Below are 19,093 nucleotides of genomic sequence, written 5' to 3' on the forward strand. Positions count from 1 at the left end.
CAGTCCGTTTGACCCTGTTCGTTCTATAGCCCCTTGGGATCGAGATATGTGGAGAAGGCATGTATAAAAACCCCTGGCCGCTTCAGACGAGTTCGTAAGGCCAGGCGCCCTCCGCCGATAGTGTATCGTTACACCGCGATCCATGTGGGAATATGCCGAATCCCATGTGCCCTGAGACTCAAAACCTGCACCCGCACAGATACGGCCACCATTGGGATGCATTTGCCACGAGCTAATTCGGAGACTTCGGGATGAGGACAATCTATCCCTGTTTCTCCCACATACCGCTTTTTTCCTTCGGCATGTACGGCGTACGGAGTGGCGGGTAAACCCCTATTCCACGATCGACAATTCTAGTGCCCCCTGCTATGAGATTATCACCTATAGTGTGAACCCCAATTGGCGCTCCCCTGCCCATATCGGATGATTAAAATCCAGCGTTTACCCTGTTGGGGCAACGATAGGCTGTTAATCGGTTGGAATCGTACAACTCTGATAATATGGCCCAAACCATCGATGCGTTATTATTGCCCTGAGATCATCCTAGTCCGCCAAACCTCGGAATTCGTCGAATACCGAGAGGTACAAGTTCATAAGAGCAAACTATTTTATACAGATCTCTACATTATTTTAAATCACTGGCTACGGTGTAAATCTTATGATGCTCACTAACGCGTGGTTGCACCTATGAAATATTGGCAGCATAATACGCGGTCAACCTATGAAAGTCAAATTCATAACGAGCAATCACAAGAAAGTGCGTTTTCTTAATATGGTGCATAAATGCCTAAAAATATTGAGTACAAAACAACTCTTAAAGGCGCTTTTGATCACTGATGCGAGGAGCCCAAATTCAGAATGTGATGGAATGAAACGCTACAACTATTATTAGGACCCAATCACTCCGACTTAGTACTCTAATCGTGTATATTCTAGCCACATCGCATATGACGTCGTGTCAGACATCCAAGATTCTAAGTGGCTTGGTTCCAGGATCACAGTTATTGGCATGAGTCGGTCAGGTGGCCGTCCTTAGATGCGGTAGGTCGTAGCAGATTATTATTTGGTCTGTTATTACCATTCTGCAGCATGCTGTTAATAATAGTCAGCCTGCCGGAAGGCGCGTGTGGTCGTGAGTACTTCACAGATAGGGTCGGTCTTCCTGACATGGCTTGTTTGTGATAGCATGGATGTCATGCACCACCTGATCTCGTCAAGAGTATTGCATGCATCTACAGGGTCTATACTTGTCCTAATAATGTCTCGCTTTGCCAGTACAATCCGGCTTACGAGATGTGAGACATGGGCGCCAAAGCCACGAGTATTCGTGTCTCGGATTGCTGATACCAATCTGTGTAATAGCGGCCCAAGGATGCCCCCAGAAAACTTCTCATGCTCATGGTTTCTCAGAGTAGTGGGGACACTTTACTCGGCCATTTGCATATGTCAAACTTCTCGATGTATCTTTTCGATTCACTCCATACCAGATTTCTCTTTGACACATAGCACAAGTTTTCTTTGACTTTCCCACGTTTGATGTGACGGGCTACCGTAAGATGTTATTGGGCTGTATTCCTAGAGTCATTATCTAGAGTGGGATTTATAGATCCCCCATCTTGATCCGTGATGGAGTGACTGTATAATTATTTTGACAAGAAGATAGCACGGCGTACACATTAAACTAGTGCACATCTGGTTGGTAAATCAGTCTATGAAGCCACACTCGAACAGCCCAGATTACCTGGTAGCCCATCTTTCAATCCTTCTAGCCAACTGAACGCATCTAATATCCACAAATCGTGTATATACATCGGCCAGATAAATCAGAATCACTGCCATTGCAAGAAAAGTGCCCAACCATGACACCCCAAAGGCTAGGCTATGCGTTTTTGCGTCTTCAGTCCCAGGGTAAGGTTCCTGTCTCAGAACTAGCCAGAAAAACTTCAACAATGGTTCTCTACCGAGGTGGTAGACGGACTGATGAACAAGGTAAAGCGAGAAGGAGATTTTTCCCAGATATTGCACAATTTTGGAATCTAATGGGCTCTGGAGAAATTCTGACTTGCTGATTGCGTAGACAAGCATGAATGACCCCATGGACTTCCAGGACTTACTCAATACCGCCCAGTCATCGTCCCAGCGCGAGGACTGCACGTGCTTTAGGAATTGATATCCTGGAGGTAGATATCCATCATCACTAAGACAGATCAAATATAGGCCAAACACAAAGCAAAAAATCGTCCATGCTTTGTTGAAGTTGATCGGCTTCACTCGTCCCGCCCAGCTTGAAATTCGGGATGGTAATTTCCACTCATAGACACAGTCTGTTTCACTAGACAGATCTTTACTCTCTGCCAGATACAGCCCAGCTAGGAATCCGAAGATATCCCACAGTCCGTAGTAGAAAAAGTAGGTCATCATGCCTACCAGTGCTCCGCGTCGGAATCCGGGCCTCCAGAATGCAAGGGCAAGAATGGTTAAATAGATGACAATAGACCCACGGAACTCAAGGGGCATTGTCCAAAGCTGCCCATTTAGGCCGGGGTTACCATGAAATTGGATGCAATTCGTAATATCCAATAGATATCGTATAAGATATGATAGATGGAGCATGGGTGCTCTCCAGGGCCGTCTGCCCCATACAACCTCGTCACCGAATGACCAGCTGTACAGGTTGCAAAAGTACAATACCTGAGAGGTTGTAGCGATTATGAATACCGGGAGATATATGCGAAAGGGTCTCCTTGTTGCCGCCGATGACAAGCGGCGGAGGAAGTCGCTTCTATGATTCGTCGTAGTATCAGGGCTGTCCCTCGCTCTAATCAAGCCGATTGAAAGAGCAAAGCCAGATATCACAAAGAAAAGCGGCACCATCGCATGCGCGGCAAAGAATATCCGCAGGGGAAACAACTGGATAATGCGGCTGTTCTCATTCTTCGGGTCAGCCCAATACGACCGAAAAGCGACATCCAAAACACCCCCCATAAAATAATGGTCGAAGGCAACGATGGCGGCAGCAATGCCGCGCAGTCCATCGAGCCAAGTAGTCCGGTCCATTTCTCTGGGTGGCTATAAAAGACGTTGTTGAAAGGAAACAGACAGGAAGAAGGATGCCTAGGCCTTGAAGGTAGTCGACTAGCCTGTGAGGCTCCTTAATCTAGCGCTCTTCAGGTGGAGTCAGCCAGAGAAAATTATCGATTACCCGTTATTCCTGCTGAAACCATAAAATCCGAGCCGCAGCAATCTTGACGGCAGCATCTAAGCCTCCTTATGTCTCGTACTCGGTGTGAATTCTATACCATTAAAATTGTAGGAATTATATACATCTTTAAAGATACTAATCTTGGCAATCCCAGTTCTCGACTCGTCGCTTAAGCCACCCGCTGGTCCAAGGCAAAGATGTTTCTCGTCTAGAATCGCTGGCCGGGATTCCACTTCCCAGAAGAATCATAGTATCCATCTTACATCGGTCTTCGTAGTAGCTCCACTGTACGCACTCCGGCCAAGAGACACAGGCGGCTTCGCAGGCATCTACTGACTTCCAGGCGCTGCGCCACACATCTGCAGATTTTACGGAGTTGGGGGGTTCTGCGTACTCTGCCGTGTTCGACCGTATTTCGTGCTTGGAAGACCAATTATCCCACCAGTCGACACGACTTTTAAGGAAGGGTGCAACAAATTCATCATATATATCACGATAGCGTAATGCTCCCTGATCCAAATGTCAGTGAGATATCCAACAATTTCGGTGGACAAGAAACAGACCTTTTCGAAATCCCAGGACTGCTCTAAATTATAAAATCTCGCAACGTCTCTCCCATGCGTATGATGCCAACTGTAAACAGGCTTGCACCAGTTTGCAGGCTCGTACCAAGTAGACCAGTGGGCTTCTGGGTTGAACCCGTACGAGAATCTGTTATCGCCGTGCCTTTCGCCAAACTCAATGCCATACTCATGCAGCACATGACCTAGAATGTGATCCCCGAAGCTGTGCTCCTCGGTGAAGGATTCGAATTTCTCTACAATGTTCGGGTCCTGCCCAAAACTCTTCATCCAAGCTCCCCGGGAGAGAACAAATCCAGAGCCACCATGGGCGAAATATTTACCGTTGTTCCAAGCGAGGCTTCCCAGATACCAGGGTTCCTCATGATTGAACTTGGCAAGGTGACGAGCGAGGTTGGGGAGAAAGATCCAGGAATCGTCTTCCATGAATACATACCACTTGGCGTTCGGCTTTTCCTCACCAGCATGTTTCGCAATGCTCAAAAACTTATACTTGTCTAGTCTCCAGCCGCCAGACAATCCTGGAGAATCTCCGGGAACATTTGACATCTCAGCGTAGTTTTGGCGATCGTCATAGTCGGCCTGTTGAAAATACGGGATGAAATTCTCCGACTGCCGAAAATTATCGGATGTATTGGCGAGCACGTCAATGAATTGCCACGAACCGATTGTTTCCGATTTATCAGAATAGAGCAAAACATTATCAGGACTGATGCGAGTGGGAGATAGTGTTGTGGCCAAATGAATGGGAACACGCTTCCAAAAGGCTGATGAGCCGGTTTTGAAGGCTAGGACAATATCGTCGCCTGTAATCAAAGTAGATTTCTGCTGCTGAGGATGGTTGATAGGCTGCTCGGCGGATTTAGAGGGGACATTGGAAGGAACGGGAGAATAAACGGGCTTTTTCACCACTTCGTTCTCGGTTTCTTTTATAGTCGTTGTAGTTGAAACATGATCCTCATGCGGCTTCTCGACCAAAGTATCTACCACGAAAGGGTGGCTCGTTGGACCCTGTCGATCAAGTTCAAAATGGTAGACGAAAATAATTACGGTCAATAGCATGATCCCCAACGGGACCATGCGATTGTCCTTGTAGAATATTTTCCACATATTGCAATGGTGTAGTGCGTAAGAGTTAGGGCATGACTGACTCACTCGTGCCTTGCCCACGTGTTTTCTCCATCGCGACGTTCCATTTCGGATATTTTATATGGCGTAGAAATTTGAGCTATAAACCTCCAGTCCACAGTGCTCTTAGGGACCCCTTTTTGGCCAAGACAGATGTGTTGGCGGTAGTGGGGCCGCAGGATTTTTGGATTTGTCTCAGAAGTCCTGATATAGCGCTTGAACTGTTGGATGGTAGCGAGATTGAGGCTGCTGCGCCTCGATTCTCATTTGTTACTTGCAGATACGAAGGGAGGATGGTTCCAGATGTCTTACTTTTCACGGAAGCGATCTGCATTTTCCTATGAAATTTGTCCACTTCGCCCCCAAAACCCACATCAAATTGACTTCTTCATGCGATGGTCGAAAACGAGACTAACAACGTCCGGGCTGAACTAGGCGTAAGCCGCACATACTCGAAGTGGAAAGAAAGTGGGAAGAGTCATCTCATAATAAAAACTAAGGGATTTAGCGTAGGTTGCAGGGCAGGGGGCCTACAAGCCTCAAAGAAACACGATCCGATCATGTCCGATGATACAGAAAAAGGTCTCACTACCGGCAGTCATGGGATAGAAAAATTCCACACTCGTTTACTACACTCGTTACAACATCATAGACTTATAGACTTCTTTCGTTGATGGGATGATGGGCGTTCCAGAGGGGAAACTTCATAGTACTAGCCTTCCGATCTTTCAAGATCGTGGGCCAGATGTCTCTCTTTTTCGCCAAGTGCTCAACCTACTCGGCTGCCTCATTATTTTGCCTATGTACTATGTCATGACTGCTTATACGCGCCATCCTCTAACATTAGACATCCTTTTGACAATCTTCTCAGCGGAGTGGAACAGATTCTCCAATGAGAATCGAAGGCGACGGTTGTATAGGTTGGATGCCTCGTCTCCTAAAAAAGATGAGGAGAAAGCAATCCAGGCATTCGTCAATTATGACTTGGGCCCAGAATGCATGGCTGCTATCGTGGGATTTCGTGAAGACCCAGAACTGTTTTCTCGTTGCCTGGAAAGTTACAAGTCCGCTCGAGAATGTCGCTTTGTACTTGTGGGCATTGACGGAGATGAGGACCCGGACATGGAGATGATTCGTGTATTCCAGAAGGTATTTGCGATGGTCGGAGAAGTTATATCGTACCAGACTGACAAGCATAGGCGTATGTGAATCCGGATTCAGCTATCATACATCTGGAAGAGCCCCTTGGTGAGGTTGCCATGCGTACTTTTGAGAAGGTGTCTGCAATTGATGGCAACACTCAGTCTCCAGGGGTATACATGGAAGCTGCCATCGCCCATTGCTGTGAACTGGCCCGCGAAATTCTAATTGATCATGATCTTGACATTGGTGAAGCCGGCGGTATTACCCGACTCTGCCTCTACCAACCTCACCTGCACAAAAAAGGAATTATGTTCAGTACTTTTATTTTCTCAATCGTTATTTCGGAAATGCTTGGAATTGAATACCTTTGGTCTTCGGATTCAGACACGATAGTCCTTGAAGATTCATTGCGCAGAACGATTGATACTATCGCGGGAGATCCCCATGTTGGGGGAGGCAGTGCTGGATTGATCGTGCACAATGAACATGACACAATCACTACTAAGCTGGGAAGTGTGGTATATTGGAGTGAACTCTATCTGACTCGCTCTGTTGCAATGGCATCCGGGACTAGTGACTGCCAAAGCGGCCCCAGCACTGCATTTAGAATATCTATCCTTGCTGGCGTCCTTTTTCCATGGTACAGTCAAACTGTTCTAGGACATCGGATGGTGAGTTGATGTTCGGACCCAATGTATGATGCTCACTGACACATATCTAGATTGTCAACGAGGATCGCCATCTCACGACTAACCTCCTGATGCGCGGATGGACCGTGACCTATGCTTCTGATACCCTCGCCGCCACCGATACGCCAACCTCAATCGACCGATGGCTCATGCAACAGGTCAAACCCCTCAAAACCTGATATCCTACCTTATTATACTTACCAGATTGTAGGTCCGCTGGAGTCGAGCAGGCCATATCGAGTCATTCCAACAACCGAGACTCTATCTCATCAAAAACCCATTGTTCTTCTGGGCTGCCATCAAACGCGAGGCCGGTCCGCTCCTCGGCCTGGTTTATATTATCTACTATCTAGTCACCGGGAAAAGTTTTGCATATTTTTCCTGGTATGATGCAGGATTTCGCGTCGTCTACACAATAATCTACAACTATATCCGGAACCCGGACCGCAAAAGAATCCGCGAGGCAATCTGGATTGTTCCGGCTCTACTGTTCTACAACGTCCCATTGCCGATGATCCACTTATGGAGCTTGATAACTCTCTTCTACGATAGCTGGGGAACTTCCATGCGGTCTCACGCAGAAATGACGAAGCGAGGACAGACATGGAAACGATTCAAGGACTTGGGCTTCATGGTAGTGTGGACTGCTATTGTGGGTGGGACGCTGGGTAGAATGCTGGCTTCGATTGTCGGTTTGGGTACGTTGACGGCTATATTTTGGGGCATGGTTATCCCGGGAATGGTTTCGTTCTACGGTCTCGTGGTTCGAGGCTAATACTTATATTATTACTATTATTATTTTGTACATAGAGTGGTATAATCTATATCAGACGGCCTCGACAAAACTATCATAGACTGGGGTACCCATACGATCAAATCTGTCGAACTAAATCCTCAGCCCAAGAAGAAAGTTCTGTATGGTGGCGTATTATTAGTTGAATGAGATCGTTTTGTATGCATATTGACGATAGGATGCATATAACCCCATGTCCTAGGCTCTGATTTGATTCCGCCTGCCTACAAAGGCTGCACTATAGTTGGGCTTTAGTCAACACGCTAATGAGTGCGTACCTGGCTGTCCCTAAGCCTTGAATGATGAGAGAACTGTTGGAGGCACTAGAAGAGTGCTAACTATTCCTCACCTTGAAATTGAAGCACCTCTTGGGAGATTATTTACCAGGCAGGGCATAATAATCCCTCCCCGATTAACTGTGATATAATGGTTAAAGACTCGGTCTCACGTTACCACCATTGACTTTTATCACAAGGAGTCTATTTCGACAAAGGGGCAAACTAATCGAAAATACGTACTCAGATCAGCTAAATGCATATTTGAGGACCTGCCAAGGTAAGAAGATGAGGAGCATGGTAAAAATGCAGAAAGAGATAGACCTTACAGCAGAGGGGGTGGCGGTATTCCAAGATAACTCAACGTTCCGCAATGTTTGACGCAGTGAGACTTAGCATGTCGACAAATCAGAGAGTAGAATCAGACTGCTTTGGTTGGGAAGAAGTACAACAGTGTTTTTTTTTGGGCATACATTCCTTGATCTTAAGACAACGCCTGGTACCAGCTTAATCCAACCTTATGAGGCTTCTAAGCATCTCGCTCAAAGGGCTAAAGTATGATAAACTGTGTACCTGATATTATACCGCCAAAATACTCCTCTATGACCCTTACTACATCCTCGACCGTAACGTGACACCTGAAACATCAGGCTTCAATGTAAAATCCCCAAGCATAGGCGACAACACAAGCTCAGCATGCACAATCTTCGCCCAGTGATATAATCAGCCTAAAACATCTTATCCCAGACGTTCTCTTCACGCTCTAAAGCATCCGCCTCCTTCCGCAGCATATCAACACGGAATCGGCGAAAAGCATTCTCCACTCGCTTTTTCCTCTCATGATCAGCTGAGATGTTGCGACTTCCGCTAGATGCACCAATCAAGAATCCTGTGTAGAGGGTAGCTGTGAGCCAAACGCTCAGAATGATTGAAGGAAGTGGACGCATACCGAGTTCTCCACCTATGAAAAGCCCACCAGCAGAAGCTAGGAAATATGTTCCAAAGTCACCAAGCATTGTCGGCCTCAGAAGAGGAGTAACGTCAGGAATTGACTCTACCACCCGAATTAGATATATCCTATTGAACTGTCCTATTGAACTGGTCAAAACCTACCTGTGCGGCCATTCGGAAACACAACTTGCGTGGGTTTTTCTTGTGCTCGGAAAGCCTGGAAGAGAGCCTTCCTGGTGCTCCTTAATCGCATGGCCACAAAAAGACCCAGTCCAATTCCAACAGCAGAACCAACAGTTGTCCAGAGGGAGACTTTTGAGGCAGCATCTTTCAATGCGTCTCGATCGCTTTGGTAGAGATCATGTTGCATGTGCTCGTCGGCGAGCTTTGCAAGCTCATCCGAGCGACGCTGACGGAGGACCGCAAATGACTCACTCATATTGTACTATGCCGGTTATTGTCAGTAGAGAGAGAGTTCTCGATCGAAGATGGTTGGAGTACTGACGTAGGATGTGATGACGTCATTATCAGTTAACACCAAATAAGCAGAAATTATGCTCAGTTATGCCGCATATAAAATGAGCATATCCCACTCCCCACGCAGAATTTGTTGAACACATTATTATTTGAAGTCACCAGAACTGCCGTCCTGGACATGAAAATGACAATCATACACTCACGGCCCAATGTATCCTCGTAGAATTTCTCTAGCGGGAGCTCTAGCAGTAGATTCACACGGATGATGGATTCCCCTGTACATAAAATTGCATCTTCTCTAGTGAGCAGAGCCCCAAATGTCTGTCCCCGATGCAAGTAAGGAGAGTGGGGGATCGATCTCGGAGGGTTATTATAGGCGAACTAATTCATACGTGTCGTATCAGATGTGGTGCATACATTTCTATATATTAACCTCATCAAATGTCAGGCATTCCGATACGAGATAATTTCCCCCGTCATTACTTGGTTGGTTTTACTTGATAAGGGATCCTGACAATCCAAGAAGAGAGTGAGGGAGTCTGAAAGGCATCAAAAACTACGTACCTACTCTGATGATAAGGGAAAGGAACATGGTAGTACGTATTGAACTTTGGGTCTTTTCTGAGGGTTTAAGGCTCATTCGTAGAGATGCATCTTGTACGAACTTCCCGTGTTTGTTATGGAGAACTACTTCCGTCTGCCTGTCGCTTCTCTAAACATCACAGAAGATGAATCGGAAGAATTATGTTCATCTATTCAGCACCCTGACGGCGCTTTCCGGTCGGTCCGGAGGTTGGCGGGTTATCAAGCCAGAGGTCGTACCCACTCTTTTCTTGATCATTCGGCTTGTTGTAGCTTATAATACCACTAAGGGCGCACCACGCGGGATGACAGGTAGCCCTTTAATCTCCTATGTGTAATACTATACCTTATGATCTATTGTATACCGGATTACAATATCGAGTAACGTCAGAGGCCATTTCATCGGCAGTATGAAACATGCGCAACCTCCCCCTTCATTAATGAAAAATATGTTGTCTGCGTAGAAGCTGAAACGGAACGAGGGCATTATTAACCCGGCAATGGTAGTTTGTTAGGGGCATCATAATAACTTTTCTACTTAAATCCGAGCCTGTGGGTAAATTGCTATTAGTTCCGAGGGTTGAAGAAGAGGTCAGGCCGACTCGGAACCACATGAGAGGCAGGTCTCTGCCAGGACAAACGGGCCATCCCCACTCAAATGACCATCACTTCTTCATTAGTCAAATGCCAAGGGCCGTAGCGGAGTGCGCCGACAATATGATCAGGAGAAGGCTCATTTCCTCTGATTGTACTCGGTTTATATTTCCTCGTTCGATTTCGGAGGCGAGAAAAGAAGCTAAGATCGGCAGGTATAAGTATTGCTGGAATCGCGACGAAATGTCCCAAGCCAGCGTGATCATCAATCTTATCGGGATCTTATCTGATCGCCGTTATGCATTCCTTCATTGTCCCTCTGCTGGGACTGCTCGCCACCCCAGCACTGGCTGGCTGTCCCTACGCCCGTCAACTGGGCATTGAAACAGATGCGCACCTGTCGAATCAGGCTCGTCATGCGGTTCGTAGCGAACCGAAGTCCAACACCAAAGGCGTGTTCCTCATGAATCGAATTGCGCCCGGTTCGTCCGAGCTGTTCATTGCAAATGCGGATGGAAGCAATGAACGGCCCCTTCTCTCTAACAAGACGGGTGCTGGACCCATTTTTGAATATCATGGAAGCTGGTCGCCAGATGGAGAATGGATCACCTTCACTGGTGAGCGAAACGGTGACGGCAACTCTGACATATACCGGGTTCGTCCCGATGGCTCCGATCTCCAGGAATTGATGGCTACACCGGCTATTGAAGACTCCGTGGTGATCTCACCTAATGGGAGGTATGCTGCATACGTCTCCAACGCCAACAGCTACAAGACCAATATCATGGTGCTCGACCTCAAGACTGGTGCCCAACGCAACCTGACCGAAGTACCAGCCAAAACAGCCAACCAGACCTTGATGAATGGGTATTTCAGGCCATCATGGAGTCCAGATGGACAATGGATTGCCTTCTCCTCTGATCGGAATACGGACTGGGCTGGACATGGAGATAAAGTTTTCCAGGGTCTGTCGGGATGGGAACATACCCAGGAGCTGTCTGTCTATGCCATTCGCCTGGATGGATCTGGTTTTCGTCAAGTCGCAACTAAACCAAACTACTCGCTAGGCTCCCCGAAATGGTCCCCCGACGGCAAGCGCATTGTGTACTACGAGATGACGCGTGAGGCCACCTGGGGTGCCCATCGACCTGAGTCTATTGACTCTACCAGCTCTAAGATCGTATCCGTCGACTTTGCAACTGGCAAGGACCGCAGGGTGGAAGTGGACACTTCGGGAGTTAAGGCCTTTCCTCAGTACATCAACAATAACACGATTGGTTATCACCTCAAAGGGACGTCCAAGGAGGGGATCTACACCACTGACGGCACCTACGTTAACCGCACCGTTAGATCGCCCTCGTGGTCACCTGATGGGGAATACATGGTGTACGAAAAAACCGAATGGAACATCCGGCCCCTTGAGAAGAAGCTGTACAGCTGGCTTCCAGACTGGGAGACACGATTCGTCGATGTCTTCCCACAGTTCAACTATCCTCAGAACCGCTACGTCATGACCGAGAAGCAGCTTGGCAATTCGTCTGTTGTTTCATTGAACCCTGACGGATCTGGTGAGAAACTCATCTACAATAACGCGAAGACCGGGATAATGCCATCATCCCTCACCTCTTCTGGCCTTGCAGGCGCCTTCCAGCCGGCATGGTCTCCAGATGGTGAATGGATTGTCTTCGGAGAGGGCGCTTGGTTCCAGACTCGCGCCGAAATGGGTGGCTGGCTCATTCGTGCCACTGCTAACGGATCATACTCGGAGACTTTGACAAACAGCTCTGTCAGCCTGACCAACACCTCGGCCATCAACTCCGGTTTTCCTAGCTATTCGCACGACGGCAAGAAGATTGTGTTCCGTGTCTGGGGTGCTAACTCCGCCAGTGGTGACCGAACTCAACTCGGTCTGCGTATTCTGAACCTTGAGACCCGTGAAATTACTGCCCTCACCAACGAATGGGATAACTTGCCCTTCTTTTCACCTGATGGTGAGCGTATCGTTTTCACCCGCAAAACTGGTGTCTATAACTATGATGTTTGCACTATACGCCCAGACGGTACCGACCTCCGCGTTTTGACGTCCTCCGGCGGTAACGATGCCCATGCGGTCTGGTCTCACGACGGACGAATTCTGTACTCCACTGGAATGTTCGGCTTTCAGTACGAATGCGCTCTCTATGGTACGTCCAGTTCGTGGCACGCAACGGGCAAAACTAACGCCAATTAGATGATACATTTCAACCGTACTCTTTCAACGCTGTAATGGATGCGGATGGGTCGAATAGACAGATCTTGACAAATTCGATATGGGAGGACTCGATGCCGATGTTTTTAGATCGTGACCTTTTCGAGCGGAGGTAATGCAGATGGTGAGCTCCCGACCCATCAGGGGACAGGTGTCACGTAAACCGGATCCTCGTATATTTAGCCCTAGATAGTATCCCCAATATCAAGGTGCCTACGCGGTCTAATAGCCCATAAGATGTCAACATACAATGCTCTCGTGTCTCAGCGGGCTGTGATAGAGTGGCTACATTGTGGTCCTCTTCCCCTAATAGTATGGTATCCTGTGTCTGTTAGCAGCAAACCCCCTTCGGTCTGATGAGAAAACAAATTTACTGCCGCTGAGTGACTCGTGGTTTTCTTATGCCGGCACTACCTTCACTTTTTCGGAGCAATTCATCGGTGCCGGTTCTAATACCACTACTGTCACCCTTTACCTTCATAATGGAAGACAACCAATTAATTATTTCGAATGAATGATCGATTCGTTATTCATCTTGCAAAATTTTGATCACTATCTCATTCACTATCTCGCCTCATTATGTGCGGATAATTACTGCTGTTCTTCTACCCCTTTTGGCCCTCCCGTGATCACCTCAGCATCACCATCACCTTTCATGCGTATTTGGCTTGTCCATTAGGATGGTTAGTTGGATCCTCCTGTGGGGAGAACGGATGGCTAAAGTTTGAAGGAGAAAGATTCTTTAGAGCTTTAAGCTCAAGCCTGGGAAAACCTTGATCGAAACATCTTTTGCTACCAATGTGGAATAAAAGGACACCGTCTTTCGTGCTGCCCAGGCACCAAAAGGTTAATTGGTTCCTCCTTTATGAAAGAAGGACGGCTAAAGTATTGGAAGAGAAAGGAGCTTTAGATAGGTATAAGAATTCAAAACTACCGTCGATTTTGCCTCCTCCTCGTGGCAAATATGCTCCTTTACGATAAAGGGATCATCACTAAGGCTTCGACCTGAAACGGAAGGAAGTCAAAAAACCCACCGTCACAAGCCTGGCAACAGTTATGGCCCGTTAAGAACTGGATATGATTCATTGGGATGAAGAGGGCTTTGTTAAGGAATTGGACTCAAGCTCAAACCCCAGAAAACGATCGCAATGTGGTGTGCTATGCTATCGTTGCGGGAAGAAGGGATACAGGCACACCTCATGCCCAGTCCGCCAGGGCCTCGCAAAACCTAGAGAAGGAAGAAGCCGAAGTAGTTTATAAGATTTTATGGATATAAGTTCGGATTTATGATTAATTTTTTGACTAGCTTCCCTACTACAAAGCCATCGTTCGCATAATATCGTTGGGAAAATCTAGGCGCGGATCAAATTTTAGAACATCCGCCAGCCGCGAAACCTGGCTCGATCCAGTCCAGATTTCTCTCCATTATTTTAACTCCAGCAGTTTTCGTTTTGTGCTGTCTGGGTCGAGACGCGCTACCTACCGAGGTACCACAATATGATGGCCTGCCTCTTTGAGCGCATCTTGGGCCTGACCAGAAACGCAGCCAGTGCCCGCAGAGGTTAGCACTGGCAAAGCCAATCGAGTAATGCAGCCGCCGGGTCCATCACAATTAATAGGTAAAATTGCTGTTCGATACAATAATCATGATAATTCCGATAAACCAACGAGACTCTTGAGAAAACGATAAAACACACCAACCAAGCATCCAGAACCACCGCTAGTCATCGCCATGTTGTGTGATGTCCCGAGCGGAAGTTCCGTTTTAGACACGCAACCAGATCCACTGTGGCTCCACCCCCGCAGCGGTCTTCCCTTCACAGCCCCCTGGCTAATTCAAATCTTAGGCTGAGACCGAAACAGCAACGAACGACCTCGACTAACCTGCGGGAGCCTACGACCGCAGCATTCAATTCTCCAAGCTAAGATGAGCCAAGAATATGAGGTGCTGGGGGAGTTGAACGAAATACAAGGCCACGATTTGGTTCAGGTAGAACCCGAAGAACCCGGCCCGCTGCGGAATTCGAGCTCCAACGGGAAAGCGCTAGATATATCTTGGAAATCATCCTCGAGGACAGTAGATGAAGACATTGTATCTGGACTGTCGAACGAGGATGTATGGATGCTCATCCGACGGTTCAACAAGGTATGATTTATGATTTGTGCCTTTGCATCACCATATGCTGGACTGATATATGGTCCGCACGCAGCAAATCTACTATGTGAAGGCTATCTCCGACGCTCCCTCTGGTGAGCTGGATCTCAACCGAGCGGAAGATGAGCAGTTTCCACCTGAGAAGTTGAGAATGACCCTGGAAAGATTTTACATGTCTGTTCTGGTCGGCCTCAGCAGTTTCTTCAAACACATCGCCAGGCTGCGCTCGTGGAAGGAACCCTTGCGTACATTTGTTTTCTGTGCTGTACGTGTACCTGTCTAAAAGAATTAAGGGTTATGCTGACCTTCTCTTTCTAGGCCTATTTCGTCGCTTGGTTTCAGGACCTTCTCATTCCAGCAATAATGAGCTTTCTTGGCGCCCTCATTTTGTGCCCCTCGGCGCGGACTCTGCTTTTTCCCTGCTCACCTCCGGCTATTTCTGAACCTGAAGGTATGGCGAAATCGGCCAATAATTTAACATCACAAGATAGCATCACTGGTGCCCCAGAGCGATATAAAGGCGAAGCCGTTGAGCAGGAGGCTAGCAACCTCGTCAACAGCGTTGCAAATGTCGCCATGGAAAGTGCTGCTGCCAAATATGGACAGGGTATTTCAAATGAGGACTCTGATGACGGCACTGAATCACTCAAGGACGATGTTTCTCCAAAGGCAGATGAGACTGGCGAGAATGAAGTGCCAGACAAAACGAAGCGTCCTATGAAGAAGAAGATTGGAAAAGCCACTGACAAGGCCATGCTGGTAGTAAGTGATATAACCGATATTTGGGAGCGGTTTTCGAAGTAAGTCGATCATCTCATCGCGGCCTAGTCGGTCCTAATAGCCACCTAGCATTTTCTCTCCAACTCCCCCGTTCTATGGAGTTACTGCCAGGCTACGCTTGATTAGCATACTGGTAGGAGTATCCGTTTCGTCTCTCGTCCTTTCAAGCCATTTCATCCTGCGTACTGTATCACTCCTTGCTGGGGTAGGGTTTTTTGGCGACCCTATTTTCCAGTGGACCCTGAAGTTCCTCAATGAACGGGTCCCAGATTGGAAGCAACACCTGGACCTCAATAAATCTTTATTGAAAGGAGTTCCAACGAATGCTCAACTTACACTCACCCTTCTTCGCATTGGAGAGTTGAACTCGGCCCCGTTACCCCCTCCGCCCTCCTCCAAAGACGAGCCAGCGTGGCCTATCCGGCGTAAAAAGACAAAGCTCGCAATCTCCGATAAGCCAGCAAACCCAGGCACTTCTTCCTCTCTGGAAGTGGATACCATCAACCAAAGTCAACCCACAGCCACCACTACACCTCCCAAGAAGTCTAAGAGAAGATGGGTATCAAAGGTTCTTAAGTTTGTCCGCCGGACGATAGCAACAGCGGTAAAGGGGCACATTGCCCTCGACCGGGCGATGGCGATTGCTGGGTCTGAACATACGAAAAGCCTCATTAGTCTTTTATCGAACCGAGGATGGATCTCGGCTCCATTCGGACCCTTGAAATTTGACGCAAAATTCGAGCGAAAGCGAGGGGCGGTGGTCATTGACTCTTCACTCGAGCCACCTGTTCTTTATTTTACCACGTACCAGTCCGCTGGGCTGGATGATTTGCGACTGGAAAGCCGCAAGAAGGGCTCCGTCCTCTTTCAAATTCCCGTTACTGATATTACAGAGTTGAAGAAAACCGAAGGCCTAGGCTGGAAGGCCAAGATGATCGTTGAGCTTGCTGCTGGAAGCAAGGAAGCGGCGGATGGGTTGATAATTTCGGGAAAGGAGTCTGAACAGTCTTACCATGTCACTGGAATGCGGGCACGAAACCAGTTATTCAATAGGCTTGTCGCTATCGGGGCCCAGTATTGGGAGAGTCGTTGAGCTGTACCTCAATTCCGTCAGGTGCTACATGACAGGTTGCCTTGTATATCAATATGGTGTGTGTGTTATAGTAGCTCGTACGTAGAGAATATGCATCAGTTTGTAGCCTCACTAAGCAGTCTGGAGGCTCCAAACGCTCTCACTGTACACGAACGTGGACAACGATCAAATTCCACTAATTAGACTGCAGGTCCTTCCGTATATCCTCAAGTCTTCTTTCTTGCTTGTCATTGGCATCGAAATTGCTGGGATCTAGCCAGGATTCCATTCCAACTTTGATACCCCCATTCCATTCCTCACGTAGCATAGAAAACCATGCCGTATCCCGGTTCCGCCCTTTCACCACCATATGTTGTCTGAAAAGTCCCTCAAAAGTGAATCCATACCTCAAAGCAGCCCGCCGTGATCCTTCGTTCAAAGCATTGCATTTCCATTCTACTCGACGATAACCCAAGGTATCAAACGCATATCGCAGAAGGAGATAGAGCGCCTCTGTCCCACATACGGTCTTTTGTAGCACTGTCGAAAATAGGACTTGCCCAATTTCAAGGCACAAATGTTCAGGCATGAGTCGCATGAGGGCCAAATGGCCTACGGCTTTTCCCGATGTTGATGAGTGGCCTTCGGCCGTGTTTTCACGACCGTCGAGTGTGGCACGCTTGTCGATGATAGCAAAATGGAATGGGTCTGTGACGGAAGCCAACTTTGCAAATCTGGCGCGCAATTCCATAAGATCTTGTGGAACATCTTCCGGCAGGTAATGCCAGATTGATTGATCCGTCACATGGGGATACAGATCCTCCGCATGGGCGGGGTTCAGACGAACCAGCGCGATTGTTCGTCCATTAAGCGTGACGTCTGAAGGGAGCTGGGCCGCGGCGTCTGTGACAACTGATCCCAAACAAGGCGTGCTCATATTTAATTTCAGCGCTATTTTGCTTTGGTTATAATTCCTAACAGACAATCTTTGCATTTCCTACAATTATAAGTATGGGAACTCTCTAAGCCGTGAGTCATCAGGAATATCTCACGTGACACATCGGCTCACTTTGCGGCACAATAGAACATGAGATCATTTGATATATATTGTTTCCATTCGTAGTTTGAATCCAGATATACAAAGAGCCACATAGTAGAATACAAATAATTTACTGTGGGACAAAAAGTGGGCAATACCAGAATATCGAGGGGAACACTACGCTTGGTCATCGATACAGCTTTACTTTTGCAGGGGACAAGGGAAATATATTTATGATCTCAGCATATGTATACTTGTGTGTGAGTTTAGGACGTACAAAAAAGCATTGCCCATTTTGTTGAGTAACATATGCATAGCCAAAAATCAGTATTGGGATTACAGAACACCCACTACCTCATCAATTATCCATGTCAACAACATATGGATCAACCGTTTGAGCTTGCATCACTTTGTTAAACATCTGGGGTCGACCCGCCATAGGAATGAATCTGGATTGATCCCTTATGTTAACAGAATCCACGAAGCGATTCGAACAAAAAATAACATTTCATACCGTCTGATCAGCACAGCCCTCAGGTGTTCCGTACAGATAAGCCCCAGTATTTATGTAAAGCTCTTGTTCCTCACAAACATACCATGCGGCAGTGTTTTGACGGTTGATATCGGCGACTGACCAAGTCAAGGCGTCTCCTTGGAATGAGAAAGTGCCGTAATCGCTCTTAGTCGTGTTAAACCAAGTGCTAAGTATACGCTGGGTTTTGTTCGAAGAGTTTTCCACGTGCATGTAGAGAGGCGGATTTGTGTTGTAAACCAGTTGGCCATTAACTGCATTGAATTGGCCTGCGTTGGCTCCAGCATCGAGATATGCAGGCCCTGGTGTAGCAGCAGGTTTTGTTTGAAGGTATTTGTGGTAGTTAGGGGTCTCAACTGCGCGGATCCAGTACCAGCCTGAGGCGAGAGTAGGGAGCGCGGTTGTTGTTGCGCTGGGTGCCTGGGACCAAGCTTGGCCCAGAAGTGTCGACGCCGCAAACAGGATGAGCATTGCGAGAGGAGAATACTATTTACCAAGCTTTTTTGTGAATCAAGCCAAGAATTGCGGTAGGTCTCTGCAGGTATTTTATATTCAAAGTCTGCTGCCGGCATGTCGGGGACTGAAGCCGCTTGCAAGGATGTTTAACCAGTGATTTCATCCAGTTCCGTGACAAAACTAGCAAGATGAGAGGTCTGAAACACAGGCCTGTAAATTGAAACATGCATTTCATGTGACCACATAGAGATTTAATTACCGGGAAATTGACTCAGTTACACCTCTTCAGGTGCATGACATTTAGGCACGTCTGCTCTTCGTGTCGCTTCTGACAGGACACCGTCATCCCTGCACTTGATACGCCGCATTCCTTCTGAAGACGACCCCATCCCCCCG

At 47.5% G+C, this 19,093-nt stretch overlaps 7 protein-coding genes across 7 annotated transcripts; 3 read left to right on the top strand and 4 right to left on the bottom strand.

Moving 5' to 3' along the window:
- Positions 1–1,569: 1,569 nt before the first annotated feature.
- BDV59DRAFT_175087 (acyltransferase family protein) lies at positions 1,570–3,093 on the bottom strand. Its single transcript, XM_073689198.1, has one exon. The coding sequence runs from the start codon at positions 3,055–3,057 to the stop codon at positions 1,738–1,740; it is 1,320 nt and encodes a 439-aa protein (XP_073549615.1). The 5' UTR covers positions 3,058–3,093; the 3' UTR covers positions 1,570–1,737.
- A 181-nt stretch (positions 3,094–3,274) lies between these two features.
- BDV59DRAFT_175088 (uncharacterized protein) lies at positions 3,275–5,067 on the bottom strand. The gene is made up of 2 exons (XM_073689199.1): positions 3,766–5,067; positions 3,275–3,712 (listed from the first exon to the last, which is right to left on the bottom strand). The coding sequence occupies exons 1-2, from the start codon at positions 4,891–4,893 to the stop codon at positions 3,338–3,340; spliced, it is 1,503 nt and encodes a 500-aa protein (XP_073549616.1). The 5' UTR covers positions 4,894–5,067; the 3' UTR covers positions 3,275–3,337.
- Positions 5,068–5,439: 372 nt separating this feature from the next.
- Positions 5,440–7,699, top strand: BDV59DRAFT_175090 (glycosyltransferase family 2 protein). Its single transcript, XM_073689200.1, has 4 exons — positions 5,440–6,060; positions 6,111–6,725; positions 6,776–6,901; positions 6,955–7,699. The coding sequence occupies exons 1-4, from the start codon at positions 5,590–5,592 to the stop codon at positions 7,516–7,518; spliced, it is 1,776 nt and encodes a 591-aa protein (XP_073549617.1). The 5' UTR covers positions 5,440–5,589; the 3' UTR covers positions 7,519–7,699.
- A 638-nt stretch (positions 7,700–8,337) lies between these two features.
- On the bottom strand, positions 8,338–9,254 carry BDV59DRAFT_175092 (uncharacterized protein). The gene is made up of 2 exons (XM_073689201.1): positions 8,925–9,254; positions 8,338–8,865 (listed from the first exon to the last, which is right to left on the bottom strand). The coding sequence occupies exons 1-2, from the start codon at positions 9,199–9,201 to the stop codon at positions 8,540–8,542; spliced, it is 603 nt and encodes a 200-aa protein (XP_073549618.1). The 5' UTR covers positions 9,202–9,254; the 3' UTR covers positions 8,338–8,539.
- Positions 9,255–10,416: 1,162 nt separating this feature from the next.
- Positions 10,417–12,862, top strand: BDV59DRAFT_164960 (uncharacterized protein). Its single transcript, XM_073687632.1, has 2 exons — positions 10,417–12,598; positions 12,646–12,862. Exons 1-2 carry the CDS (start codon positions 10,714–10,716, stop codon positions 12,777–12,779), a joined length of 2,019 nt encoding a protein of 672 aa, XP_073549619.1. The 5' UTR covers positions 10,417–10,713; the 3' UTR covers positions 12,780–12,862.
- A 1,610-nt stretch (positions 12,863–14,472) lies between these two features.
- On the top strand, positions 14,473–16,779 carry BDV59DRAFT_164965 (uncharacterized protein). Its single transcript, XM_073687633.1, has 4 exons — positions 14,473–14,809; positions 14,874–15,083; positions 15,137–15,618; positions 15,668–16,779. The coding sequence occupies exons 1-4, from the start codon at positions 14,591–14,593 to the stop codon at positions 16,689–16,691; spliced, it is 1,935 nt and encodes a 644-aa protein (XP_073549620.1). The 5' UTR covers positions 14,473–14,590; the 3' UTR covers positions 16,692–16,779.
- Positions 16,780–18,217: 1,438 nt separating this feature from the next.
- BDV59DRAFT_200654 (uncharacterized protein) lies at positions 18,218–18,712 on the bottom strand (the record flags this gene model as incomplete). The annotated part of the gene is made up of 1 exon (XM_073693633.1): positions 18,218–18,712. The coding sequence occupies one exon, from the start codon at positions 18,710–18,712 to the stop codon at positions 18,218–18,220; it is 495 nt and encodes a 164-aa protein (XP_073549621.1).
- Positions 18,713–19,093: the final 381 nt, after the last annotated feature.

The sequence above is a fragment of the Aspergillus ambiguus genome, assembly GCF_047715705.1.
Source record: "Aspergillus ambiguus strain CBS 117.58 unplaced genomic scaffold BDV59scaffold_9, whole genome shotgun sequence".
Taxonomy (NCBI): Eukaryota; Fungi; Ascomycota; class Eurotiomycetes; order Eurotiales; family Aspergillaceae; genus Aspergillus; species Aspergillus ambiguus.